The 13,230-nt window shown below is 40.2% G+C and overlaps 1 protein-coding gene across 1 annotated transcript in view; it reads left to right on the top strand.

Annotated features, from left to right (window-relative positions):
* Window positions 1-2,339: 2,339 nt before the first annotated feature.
* COL4A3 (collagen type IV alpha 3 chain) overlaps window positions 2,340-13,230 on the top strand; it is a 68,000-nt gene continuing 57,109 nt past the window's right edge. Inside the window, exons 1-9 of the mRNA XM_032788881.2 lie at window positions 2,340-2,414; window positions 5,026-5,088; window positions 5,657-5,692; window positions 5,814-5,855; window positions 8,398-8,475; window positions 9,910-9,972; window positions 10,203-10,259; window positions 12,245-12,289; window positions 13,062-13,115. Coding sequence (XP_032644772.2) covers window positions 5,672-5,692; window positions 5,814-5,855; window positions 8,398-8,475; window positions 9,910-9,972; window positions 10,203-10,259; window positions 12,245-12,289; window positions 13,062-13,115 — 360 coding nt within the window. The 5' untranslated portion in view covers window positions 2,340-2,414; window positions 5,026-5,088; window positions 5,657-5,671. The remainder of the gene's footprint in view (window positions 2,415-5,025; window positions 5,089-5,656; window positions 5,693-5,813; window positions 5,856-8,397; window positions 8,476-9,909; window positions 9,973-10,202; window positions 10,260-12,244; window positions 12,290-13,061; window positions 13,116-13,230) is intronic.

The raw sequence follows: 13,230 nt of genomic DNA, 5'->3' as shown, positions 1-13,230 counted from the left end.
GTATTTTCTACATATCAGGTTTTGGGTATCTCAAACTGGACAGCCAAAAACAGGAGGCACCCAACATTAGAAAATACTCTTTAAAAATATACACCTAAGTGACTTACCTAAGGTAAGTCAATGACAGAAGCAGAACCCAGGATTCTTGCTTTAACCACTAGAGCTTGGTTTGCTCTATAGAAATTATATCAAAGGTCAACTATAAAGAAGGAATAAAAATGGAGCACTGTCATTGGCACAAAATCCCTCTAAAGATATATATTTTTTTCTATTTTAAAAAGTCCTCCTATACCCCAAAAAGAGTCAGGCTGCACAAATCAAATATACAATCATTTTGAAATCCCAGCTGGTAGGCTGGGCCACTTTCCAACAAGTAGTCCATTCTTCTGAGATTGAAGTCTGGTGCACAAGGCATGAAATTCATCCTTGTGCATCAGAACCAGCCAAGATTACTCACCCATGCATTCATGAAAGTAAGTCATTTTCTTACGTTTGCCTCTACTAAACATCTTGACTGCCCTTATCGCCTGTGTTACCAGTCGCCTTTTTTAACAATATGGTTTTTTATTATTTTTACTGTCCCTAGGGTATTGATGGCCTCAAAGGGGATAAGGTAAGTTATTCACAGTATGTTGTATTGAATATTCATTGAAGAGCAAAACTTTGAATTTGTAAAGCTGTTGGTAAAAGATCTGTAATAGCTATCTTCATCCCCTGAAGCTAGAGAGTTTATTTCCTCAGAAGAAGAGCAATGCAGCTAACACCAGAACCTAGTATATGATTGCCACATTCATCCTTGGTTACAATTCAATATTTCATTTTTTCTGTGATTACTCTTACTGAGTGTTGTAAAAGTATTCTTTACAAACACACCAAGGACCAGGTCCCTCTCCCAAAGAGCTTATAAGTGCCATGCAGACACTGGATAAGAGTTCAGATCAAAGGAGTTCAGAAATGATCAGGAAGATCATTTTTGGAAAGCTTCAGAAGAACGTGTTTGAAGAGGAACATCATTCTAACCACAGGGGCAGGAAGAAATGAGGCATGAAGATGAGTTACTGTGAAAAGTCAAGTGCTGAGTCTAGTTAATATGGGCTCTGTTTCATTTAAACACAGCTGTGTGTTGTCCACCCCAGGGGTTGCTACAAGAAGAAATCTTCCTTGAGGCAGAATTCTTCCCAGAATGCCCAAGCACGTAGCCTGCAGAATGCCCGTACTGCTACATGGCTTTATGAAAACGCAGTACTCTCTTCTGTGCACAGGGACCAAGGCCGTGTCTTTTTTTTCCTGCTGCACCTCCTTGAAGGTGTCTTTCAGCCTCGCTTACCTGGAGATAGCAATCTGCACACTCCACGGAGTTCAGGCAAATATGCCTGATTGCTGCACCGATTATCAAAGGGAGCTCCTTGTACCCTCCACCTTTCATGTACACTAATGAAGCGGTTGAACATAACATGAATCTGAATATTTTAGGTCTGATTCTTCACTACATTATACTCATTTCACATCTGTGTAACTCTGATTTCAGTGCAGTTGCACCAGATAAAAACCAGAGTAACACAGCAGTGAATCAGACCTTTTTCCTTTAAGAAGTTCTCACAGTTTTTTTAAAATGCAGCAGTGTTGTACAAAGACTTTGGAGATGACCATGATAATGTGGTCTGAATTGCTTTCATCCTGTTAGCAGCACTCTTACCCTGGTGGGAACAAAGACACAAGTAGATAAACAATAAAGCCAAGATGACTTTGATGTAAGTGATATAAAGAAATAAAACAAGAGATTTTGGCCCCCGCTTGAATGATTTACTCTAGGAACTGTTCTTATGTAGAGAACTTGACACCATCAGTTACATGATGCAATTCCTTTTGGGCCAGATTCTGATCTTAGTTACCCCAGTGTAAGTCCACAGTAACTCTAGTAAAGTCAGGTGTAACTCAGATCAGGTCAGAAAGAGGGTCTCTGTAGTCTGTTGGAGATTATGCAAAATGCCAATAGTAGAACTCTTGTAACAGAATCCAGTAAACATATCATTAAAAGAAAACATTAGATAAAACCAGGTATATGTGTGAAGGAAGTATTTGTAAGTCTAAAAAGAAGGAGGTTCATAAGGACCAGGAAGTACAGATCATATGTACATATCATGTAGTATGTATTGAATAATGGTTTTTTGGTAGAATTGTCCATAATGGACAATAGCCAGCATTAGGAGATTTCTGATGTTGGATTTCTCTACTGTATATCTTATTGTGAGCTTTATTGCACAAACGAGTTTCATAATATAACGAGTTTCATAATATAACAGTTGATGAGACTTTTTTACTTACTTATTGTCAAGGGTTACCCTGCAAGTGGATATGACCCAGGATATGATGGAAGAGGTGACCCTGGATTACCAGGAATACCTGGACGCCAGGTAATTGAAGGAACTTATGCTGTGCTATGTATATATTTTTTAAAAAGTAATGTTTTATTGTTCTTAAATCAGAAAATAACTTCAGTTCTGAGTGTCATATTGGGTTTATATTATAAAGGTGAGAGATATAAAGTTATTCTTTTTATCCCTTTCAAAATTCAAATTTCTCCAAGCCAGTAGGGGTTAGTTTTGCTTACTAGAACTGGTGGTGTTTACTATATTTGTTAAGTATACGGGACAGAGGGTCAACAGTGAGGTGACACTATTTGCAGGTGAGACAGCATTAATTAGGGCAGCAGTTCTCAAACTTTTTTTTTTTTTTTTTTTGCAGACCACTTGAAAATTGCTGAGGGTCTCAGTGGACCACTCAGTGATCTTTCCAAACGCTGTTTGTACCATTAGCTAACTATTGTAAAGCGCTTTCGATAAAAGAGCTATATAAAAAAACCTTAATAATTAACTTTTTTTGTTCTATAAATAAAAGCGCACAACTCATATTAATATCAGTAGTTGTACCTTTCTAATGCAATGGATGTGCCCTCTCTCCCCCACCATGGCAGCAACCAAGCTGGGCAGGGAAGGAGAGGGGGGGTCTCTCCCCTTGCACAGCAGCCACAGAGCTGAGACTGGGAAGGAAAGCTGTCTCTCCCTGGCAGCCGCAGCCCGGGAGCTGGGGAAAATGGCCTCTTTCTCTGGCCGCTGCAGCCCTGCACGTTCCAAATTTCTCCACCCCCTCTTCTCACCCCACTGACCCCTCCCACCCACCTCCTATTCCCCTCAAGGCCACCACCTCACCTTGCATGTGAGCCTTCTCCAGGGTCCAGGCACCTAATTAGTAGAGCCACACCTGTGCAGCTCCACTAATTAGGTGGGTGGCCCTTGATTCTCTTGTGTGTGACCACCTAGGCACAAATCTTAGAGGGAACTATCTGCAGTCCATCTGAATGGAGCTTGCAAACTGCTGGTGGTCTGCAGACCACAGTTTGAGAACCTCTGAATTAGGGTAATTGAAGCTGGAGAAGAGTATGGGGTACTTCCAAATTATCTAATAAAGGTTCTTGAATAGGCAGCATTATAATAAATAAAATTCATTGTTGATGAATGCACTTTGGATGGAATAATTTGATCTACTGATATACATTGATGGTTTCTAAATTAAATAACCACTGGGGGAAAACATCTGGACAACATTGTGGACAGCTTGATAAAGACCTTTATTCAGTCTGCAGTGGACGTCAAAAAGCAAACAAAATGTTATGGTACTTAAATAATGGATTTGACAATATTATCAAGCCTTTTTGTGATTCAAAGATATGCTCTAACCTGGATTCCTTTATTTAGCTCTGGTCACCCAATCTCAGAAGGGATATATTAGAAATAGAGAGATGGCCAACAAAAATGCTTAGAGAAATTTCCATATGAAGAGAGACTGAAAAGATCCTGACTGTTTAGAGAGAAGAATAAATAGAGAGAATATAGTAATGGTATACAAAGGTGTACAGCCTCATGTTACAAGGCACAAGCCAACCAGTAACTGATGGAGTTAGGAAGAAATGTTCCATCTGAGTGGTTGTTCCATAAGTGTCCACAGAGGATATGTCTAAACTGCAAGGTAAACTCAGGGTTCGATCTCAGGCTAAAGCCTGTTCTTTCTTCCCTCTACATACAAATTGCACTAATCTAGGTCACGGACCCAGGGTGCCAAGACCTCCAGGGATGAAGGGTTTGAGCCTCAGTCAAGCCAGGAGCCAGGGTTCAAACCCTATTGCTTTGCAGTGTAGATGCAGTCCCACTGGACTCATGTTCTGGGAGTCCACCAAAAGTTTCCCACAATCCCATGGGCTGACTTTCTTTGTGGTCTGGACAGTCAAGTTTGGTAGACAGTCAGATTTTTCTCATACTGCTAGCAAAGGGCTAGAGTGGCTATATATTGAGAGGGACAATAGGAAGTCTGTAATAATGGTTGTTGGACTAAGGCCCACATAATGCAGTGCAGATCCTGGAGCCACAGGTTGGGTCCCAGAGTCTAACGATTCCTAGCCTGGGATTACAGATGAGTGTAGATGCTCAAGCCCTGGGCTAACAAACCTGAGATCTGCTAACTCAAGTTCTACTAGCTCTGGGCTGACATTGCAGCGTAGACATACCCTAAAGGATTTATGGCACCTTCCTGTGGATATGAATGTGTTCACAGACAGGATTCAGGATTATTAGGAAGACTAGTGGTCTGGTCCAGGATGGCAATTCTTTTGTTCATAAGTGGACCTGCCCAACTTATCGCAAATTTGAACAAGTAATATTTGTGAAATAGCAGTAATGATTTCTATGGAAAAACTGTAATTTTTCCATTTGGCGTTTTTGGTTCCATAGTTATAAAAACCTATACTTAAAAGGTGATTTTTATCATTAATATAAAGATATTTAAAACAAAAGCCTGGATTAAATAACACTGCACTGAGACATGAAAAGAAGGAAATTCAGAGATAACATTACTTCTATGTCTGTAACTCACCCTCTAGTGCCCAGATATTTCCATGCATAGTGGATCATTTATATTCTTGCATTTTCTTACCATCAGGAAATTTATTCTCATTTCTTGTTTTATATAAAGGGTGAACCAGGTCCTCGAGGACTCCAAGGGCTAGTTGGACCACAAGGCCCTCCGGGATCTTCAGTGAGTATAAAATCAGTATATTTTTATGATTTAAGGCTGGGAGTTTCCAAGGAGCCTAAGGGAGTTAGGCACCCATCTCCCAAGAATATGGGCCACTGACTCTTATAAATAGTTTGAAAATTCCGTGAGTTTATAAAATCTGTAAATTCATGTGTCTGACAGATTTGTTTTTATTATTTTTTTATGTTTGCTAATTAAAGTATAGATTTTCAAGAGTTGCTTCAATTTGTGTGGGCATAAGTTTGCATCTTCAAATAATTGCACATATTTTTTTTAATTTGCATTAAATTCTAGTTATACACACAGTATTTGCACTTGCAAATCAGGTGTTTAGACATACTACAGATATTTGTATCCACAATGAATTGCAGTCACAAAAAATAAACCATGGCAAGACCTGGCTGAAAATCTAACACTGGAAGCTTGATCCAAAACCCATTGAAGTCAACGGAAATACTCCCATTGACTTCAGTGGGCTTTGAATAAGACTTTATATCAGGACTGAGAATTCTACTGTTACTTTACTGTGCTGTTTTGTTTCCTTTTCATTTAATTTCGTTTTCTCTAGGGTGTTTCAGGGAGAATGGGACTTCCAGGACGTAAGGTAGCTTGAGATTTGCTATAAAAATTAAAACTTTTAAATCTCATGTAACATTTTTTCATTCATTATTTGTGGGTGCTTTTTAAAACAAGAAAAAAGTAATGTTTTAAAAACTCTTTTGTAGGGTGTCATGGGGATTAAGATCATAGGAACCAAAGGAATACAGGTAACTATGTAATATAATTATAACATTAGAAAGTTTTGCTTCAGATTTCTTCTTACTATGGTGAAATCTTTTGAAGAGGAAGTACTGTGAAGCAAAAATAATTTGTGCTACATATATTAATGAAGAATCTTTGCAGGTTACTTTCACTAGAGTAGGGGACAAGGTGACGTCAAAGGACAAACTGTCTTCACATAACAGTGAAAGATAGAAGCAGGCTAACAGTTTAAGAGGAAGCTTAACTTCTTGGAGCCAGCCATCAGTATTTACTAATAGAAAGCAGAAATGTGGTTTACATTACATTAGCATATAATGTTTGAAAATCCTGTTCCTCTGCTAGCCAAGGAATTGAATAATGAACTAATAATAGCTGCTATAGACTTCAGTCTTAGATGTTCTGATCCCGCCTTTTTAAGTGTTCATGATACTATCTGAAACTCCAAGAATATCTTCCAAGAAAACCTCCAATGTTAGACCATAAAAATAGGATATTTTGTCACTTTGACTGTTATATCACCCGATGATCAAGTGTGTGTCAGTGCAAGTTAGAATTGACCATAAGCAAATGCATTGTCTCGTAGACCCCAGTCTTGCAATTGGATCCAGGCAAGTGGATCTATTCATCCGTGCAGAGTCCCAGTTTAGTCATTGGAGTCCTCATGACTGCAATATTTTGTCTGTGTCCAGATCTGATTACAGGAGTTGGGTACACTGAAATTAACGTTAATTCTTCGAGTGCTTGTTCGTGTCCATTCCAATTAGGAGTGTGCACGCTGTGTGCATGCCAGCCGGAAGATTTTTCCTTTAGCAGTGTCTGTAGGGTCGGCTTGGGTGCCCTCTGGAGTCGCGCCTTCATGGCGCCCAATATAGTGCCCTGCCGACTCCTCACCCCCTCAGTTCCTTCTTACCGCTGGTGACAGCTAGCTGGAACATCGTTCGCTCTTGTGGCAAACGCTTTGGCACACTGAGGCCACAGCAGTGGCAGCCATCATCCCAATGGCCCTTTTGGAAACCCTGGGCGTACCACAAGAGCCCGGGTCAGGCCTAAGGTCCTGGTCGGCATCGGTGTTTTTGGCATCTTTTTTTCCACTGACAGCAACGCCGGCATCACCTACAGTGGCACCGCTGACCAAAATGCCTACCCTGCTGTTACAAACAGCTCCAGCACCAACCCTTCCTTCAATTGCACCGATGACAGCTTCAGGTCCGACTCCACTGGTGTCAACAAGGTCAGCACCGCTGGATCTAGTGGCTCCCACACCAACCGCAGCTCCGAGGCTCCCACCTCCAGTGGCCCTGCCACATCCCATCGAACACTGCGTGCCGAGAGACCCAAGGAGCACTGAAGGCAGTGAGCAAGGTCTGCTGCCAGTTCTCTCCTCGTCATCCTCACCAGATGAAGCAGTCACGGAGGTGTCAATGGCCCCAGCTCTGGAGGATGATCGGGTTCTCCAGCAGCACCTCTCATTTTCAAATGCATGTCAGTCATTGTAGCGTTCCTGCACAAGCGCCAGATTCAGGTTTTCCCTTACCTTGACGACTGGCTGATCAAAGGCCACTCCAGATCCCAAGTGGAGGAGCAGGTTGGCTTCATAAGAAGGATCTTCCTTGAACTAAGTCTCCTTCTCAAGGAGGCCAAATCCACTCTGTCCCCAGTGCAGAGGATGGAGTTTACAGGCGCAGTGCTGGACTCAACCCAAGCCTTGATTAACCTGGAGCAACTGCCATTTGGTACCAGGATACTAGGGATTTGTTTAGCCTGGGGCTAACATACCTGTTTCTCAGTACTTTACTGTAGCCATCTGACCTTGCCCCATCACAATATTTATTGAAATTGTCTTGACTAAATTCCTATAAATGGAACTGATGACCTCAGGAGACCTTGACTGTTCCGAATTCTAGCTAGCTAGCCTCACAGAAGACATTTCTATATTTGTTGTAAATTGTTACTGATAACATATGCAAAATAACATATGAATGGCTGTTTAAAATGACTGCTGACGGTTTTTAGGATTTTTTCTCTTCTCAGCAGCCCTCAGTGAAATAGTGCACTAAAATTCCAACATTTTAGGTCAAACGTGAAAGCCGATTGTGTCAGGCAGCAATCTATTACAAGCATCTATCTGTATTATATTAGGCTGCAGTCTTCAAAAGAATTTAGCAAAGGGACTATGTACTTTACTGACAGGTTAACTTCGTTAGAGTGGGAGAAGAACTCCAACTGCTATGAAGAGAGATTCTTTAAAAAACGATTAGGGAGAAAATGATGCTATATCGGTTTTGTAGAAACTGCACTGGAAACAACAGTTATATCTGTGAACTATTTCTAGGTACTGTAATGTAAATAAGCATACACATCTCTATTCTTCTGCATGTAGAAAAGATAGAAATAGCATTCAAAGTCATATACTTTGTGTGCCTTTTTAAGTGGAGGGGTGGGTGAACAAATAACCATTATCATGCAAATTAATTTGGAAGTCAGATTTCAGGGATTTTGAATGCAGAGTATTAATTTTATTCGAATCCTCTTTCTTTTTATTTTCAGGGTGATCCTGGATCCACAGGACCCCCTGGGCTTCCAGGAACAGTTATTGTGACATTAAGCGGACCAGATAATATGAAGGTAGTAAAATAATCATTTATAAACTAATTTGTGTGGTTTACCTTTGGCCACATTTGCTGCGGGTCATATATACAGTTGCTTTGCTCTGGCTTACAAGACAGAAGTTTCTCGGTATTTATACTTTCGATATTTTATGTTTATTCTATTTTCTCCTTCAGAGCCCAGCCGCCTCCTAAGCACACCTTCATATGTCATATAGAATGATGCAGGGCAGCTTAAACATACGGCCTCTTTCCATCCACATCCTTATATTCCACGCACCCCCACACATTAAAAATAAAATTCCACTCAACTTTCTGGCACACACATGTCCCAAACCAATAGAACATTGAGAGGTTAGGCATTGAATGCTACTGTCTTGGCAATTGAAAGGACAGTCTGTGACTGAGTCACTGGTCTGGGACTCAGGAGATTTAGGTTCAGTTCCCAGTTTTGCCACAGACTTCCTGCGTGACCTTGGGTAAGTCACATAAACTCAGTTCAGAGTTAAGTGCCTAACTTGCTTAGGCACTTTTGAAAATCCCACTAGGTGCCTAAATAGTTTTGAAAATCTGTCCTTTAATGCCTCATTTCCATATCTGGAAAATGGGGATAATAATAATTTATTTCTCCCACCCTTTGTCTTCTCTGTTTAGATAGTAAACTCTTATTATATGTTCATACAGCTGTCATAGATGAGACGATACCAATATGCACATGTGCAGAGTGCCAGTGGGATGTTAGTGATCATTTGTAAAAAAAAAACAACAACAAAACCTGTTGTGGAAACAAAAACCAGTGGATATGTGCAAAGTAGAACGCTTTCAACTTGGCCAAACCAAATGGATTTTCAGTAGACTGCAAAAAGCTGTGTTGACATATAGCCCATGTCCCTGATAAATTTCAAATTTTTATCCCAAATCACTGAGGCCCAGATCCTCCAAGGTATTTATTTAGGCACTGATATTCCATTGAAATCAATGGGAGTTAGGCTCAGATCTTCAAAGGTATCTAGGTGCCTGAGTCATTAGAGCTGTTCCAAAAAGGCTCACAAAAATATTTTTATACAGGTAAAAGTATATTTTCCCCCTTTTTCACTTGAAAACGATTAAACTGTGTTTGTTCAAACTTTTCAAAAATGTTTTACACAGGTTAAGAACAAACGTGGAAAATTTCAGTCCAAGAGGCAAACATCTGAGAAAATGATTGGTCCCTTGATTTGCAAATGGCAAATCACCTCAGTCACAGATAGTGATAAAAAATTGCCAACTTTTCTACCTGCTTAATCAAGCTATTAACATTATCTCTGCCTTACCCAGATGAAGCTTTTAATTTACTTAATTATTAAAACTTGTTTGTAATTTGAGTTTCCCTGCGTATAAAACACCTAGAGTTTTTTTTGGAGGCACTGAAAAATCTGAGAGACTAAATAAATATTTTATTTTATTGTGACAGGGCTTGAAAGGAGATAAAGGAGAGAGAGGATCAAGGGGTCTCCCAGGACCAGTTGGGTCATTGGTAAGTGATCAAAGTAAATCTCTCAAAATCCAGGACCTTCATACAGCATCACAGTCACACGGAAAACGTTGCTATTTGGAGTCCATATTTATACTACTTCATCTAGACATCAATTTAAGATCTTTTAACAGCGGCTGTAATCAGACTTTATTGTATAAGGTAATAAAATAATACAAAATGGATTAAGATGCAAAAATGTGAATCTGAAAATATGTGTGGATTTGTTACAGGGTTTTTCTGGAGATTTTCAAAATGAAAAAGGTGATCCTGGAAAGCCTGGCCTGCAGGTACATGTGAAAAATTAAATCTTTTAAAGTGCCATTCTTCTCTGAAAACATTTCTGAATTATTGTGAAGTTCCAGCTTTGTCTTTCAATGACTTCCAGAGCAAATTTACTAGGCTTAGAGTGAAAAGAGATTTTTGTCCAGTGAACTCAATCTGGAATCTGGAAGTCAAATGAGTGTTCTTTCTGGCACATACTTCCTGAGCTGTACTTAAAGCTCAGTTGAGGGTGCACTTCTGCATATCATAGGGCAGAGGTTCTCTGATTGGAACTTGGTCAACAGTTGTGTTATGATACATGAGCCAGAAAGGAATCTTGCTCGCTCTCCAGTAGATGCAATGACTGTGCAGTGCTAGCAGGAGTAAAGATATTTTCAGTAGACCTATTTTTGTCAATTAAGGCAGAAGACATGAGTCTGAATACACTCCACTCCAACAGGTCTGTGGAGCAAGGAGCCATCTTTAGTTACTTTTCTTACCGTATAGGTATTTCATACAGTTACAAAGGACTGATTCCAGTGTTTGAAATATTGCATATAAATAATAACACTGGTAGCAATGAAGGTATAAGAGGTTAATTTTATCTCTGCACATTTTGAAAAGAGTTTAAAAGACAGGTGCGAATGCTAGTTTTTATAATCTTTGTAGGAAGCGTATAGATTTGGAAAGAAACAGGAAATGTATTCAAAGAATCAGTTTTCAGCCCTAGAGCCTGCTAATTTTGTACCATTTACTTATGGTGTGATCCAGCAGCCCTTCCTCACATCAAAGGCTACAATAGTTTTATTCATACAAGTAACAACTGCAAGACAGGGCTATTTTTATAAAAAGGTAAAATATGAAAAATCTCTTCTGTTTGACTTCTTAGTGCAAAATAGTAAATATTTATGTTGCCCAACATGGCAGAGCTTCTCATGATTCCTCCTCAGCCTCCACTGCTTCTTCTCAAGTGCATTTGTGATGGCCACCCTCTTGGCCAACACAGTGAGGCTTGAACCATCTCTTGTTAAGTCATGTCATTCTTTCAGTATTCCCCTCTTCTCTCTCGTGCAATTGCTCATGCCTTGGCCATCTTTTGCCCTCTTCAGTATATCCAAAAGTAGCTGCTAAACTGAACTTCCTCCCCTACTGCTCTGACTGACTCACTTTCCACCTACCTCGTATTTTTTCACTGACTCCTGTCTTTCTTGCATCAAATTTGAGTTCCTCATGCTCACCTTCAAAGTGCTAAATAATCTCTCGTTTGCTTTCATCTCATTGCCTTCCTGTTTCCTCCTATTTTCCTTCTGCACACACATTCTCCTTCCTAGGCCTCTCTTTTTAATTATTGTTAATAGTTTTGATATTTATACTGCAGTACAAACTAGAGACCAGCCAAGCCAGGGCTTTGTTGTGCCAAACGCTGTACATGCACACAAAAAATTAGTCTCTGCCCCAAAGAATTTAGTCATCGTCTTCTTCCACTCTTACTTTTACATTTTATTTCCTGCTTGCGCTATGTTCAAAACAGTCTCCCAATTCTTTTTCACCAAATGGCTGCTCTCATTTTTCTCCTTTTCAAATCATTCCTTAAACCCATTTCCTTCATGAGTCTTTTCTACCTTATTTCCTGAGCTGTCTCCTTTATCAGAGCTATTGTCTTGTTTACTGTCATGTCTTTTGTTTGCCTCACTTCAAAGAGCATCCTGCAGGTCAGTGGGACTCTGCTGGTGAAAGAGGCTGCATTTACCACCGCTTTGTAGGACTATTAGCTCTTTAGTCAGAGGACTGTCTTGCTCTGTGTTTTGTAAAGCTCTGTGTACATTGGCAGAGCTATAAGTGATTAGCAACAATAATGTACATTTTAAAATAACTTAAATCTCTGTCCTAGAGCTGTAAGGGTAGAAAGCACAGACATGAGTACAGAATTTGACCATTTGTTCTCCAGAATGCAGCATCACTCGTTACCTTTTGTGATTGTGCATGTGGGGTTTGTTTGTTTTTTTGGTAGGGTAAACCTGGAAAAGATGGTACCCCCGGTCCACATGGCTTTCTGGTAATGAAGACACCTTTTAATTGTTCTGTTATATTAATAAGAGCTGTGTAAGTGTGACAGAACTGCATCTCTGTGTTACAGCTCTTCTCTACTTTGATTTGCACTTGAAATGTATATCTGAATACACTTTGAAACTGTATGCCTATACACCAAGCTTTGGGCCAGAGATCCAAACACAGAGGGGATGCTTTGCATGCAGTCTTCCATGCAGACAGGGGGACCGGCTGCCTCTGTAGCCTTCTTTCCCCTCCAGACCCTTCACAGACCTGGGCGGTCTCTAGGGAGGAGTAGCTGGGCTGGGGAGATTCACATTGTCCCCCATCCAGCTCTGTTAAAATGAGTCAGAAAAGAAAATACAGCTGATAATGCATTATTTTTTCTGCTTCAAAACTTTTGGGAGTCGTGAGGACAACCACAATCTGAGATGTCCAAGGAGCAAACCTTCAAATGGGCTACAGTGCACTGAGGGGAGGCCCTGAGGTGGCTATAGCCAGTATGGGATAGAGGGCCTCCATGCAGATGTACTTCTTCTCCTGAAGATGTCCCTTGATCTGCCAGATTTGAAGGTTGGGCTTATAGGCATCTAAACCCCACCCTCAACAGGATGATGTGGGGAGATCTCCGTACAGGAATTCTCACAGAGATTTCCTTCCCCGAGACACTCTCACTCTTTTTTCCATCAGTAGGAATGATCTAAGTTTTTAATATTGATTTTATTATGAAATAGGTGGAAGACTAACCCCTAATAATAATTCTGTGTTCTCATCTACAGGGAGAGAAGGGTGAACGCGGCTACCCAGGGTCACCTGGAATAGCAGGCACTAAGGTAATTACATAAAATACTTGTTATTTTGGGGTTGGGTTTTCTTGTTTGTTTATTGGATTTTGGCTCATATATCACTAGACATATAGTGTTCCTCATAAGAGAAATCATTTAATAA

Source organism: Chelonoidis abingdonii, chromosome 8 (assembly GCF_003597395.2).
Source record: "Chelonoidis abingdonii isolate Lonesome George chromosome 8, CheloAbing_2.0, whole genome shotgun sequence".
NCBI lineage: Eukaryota > Metazoa > Chordata > Testudines > Testudinidae > Chelonoidis > Chelonoidis abingdonii.
Note: the sequence above shows the minus strand (reverse complement) of the source record. Positions and strands in the feature narration are given on the sequence as shown.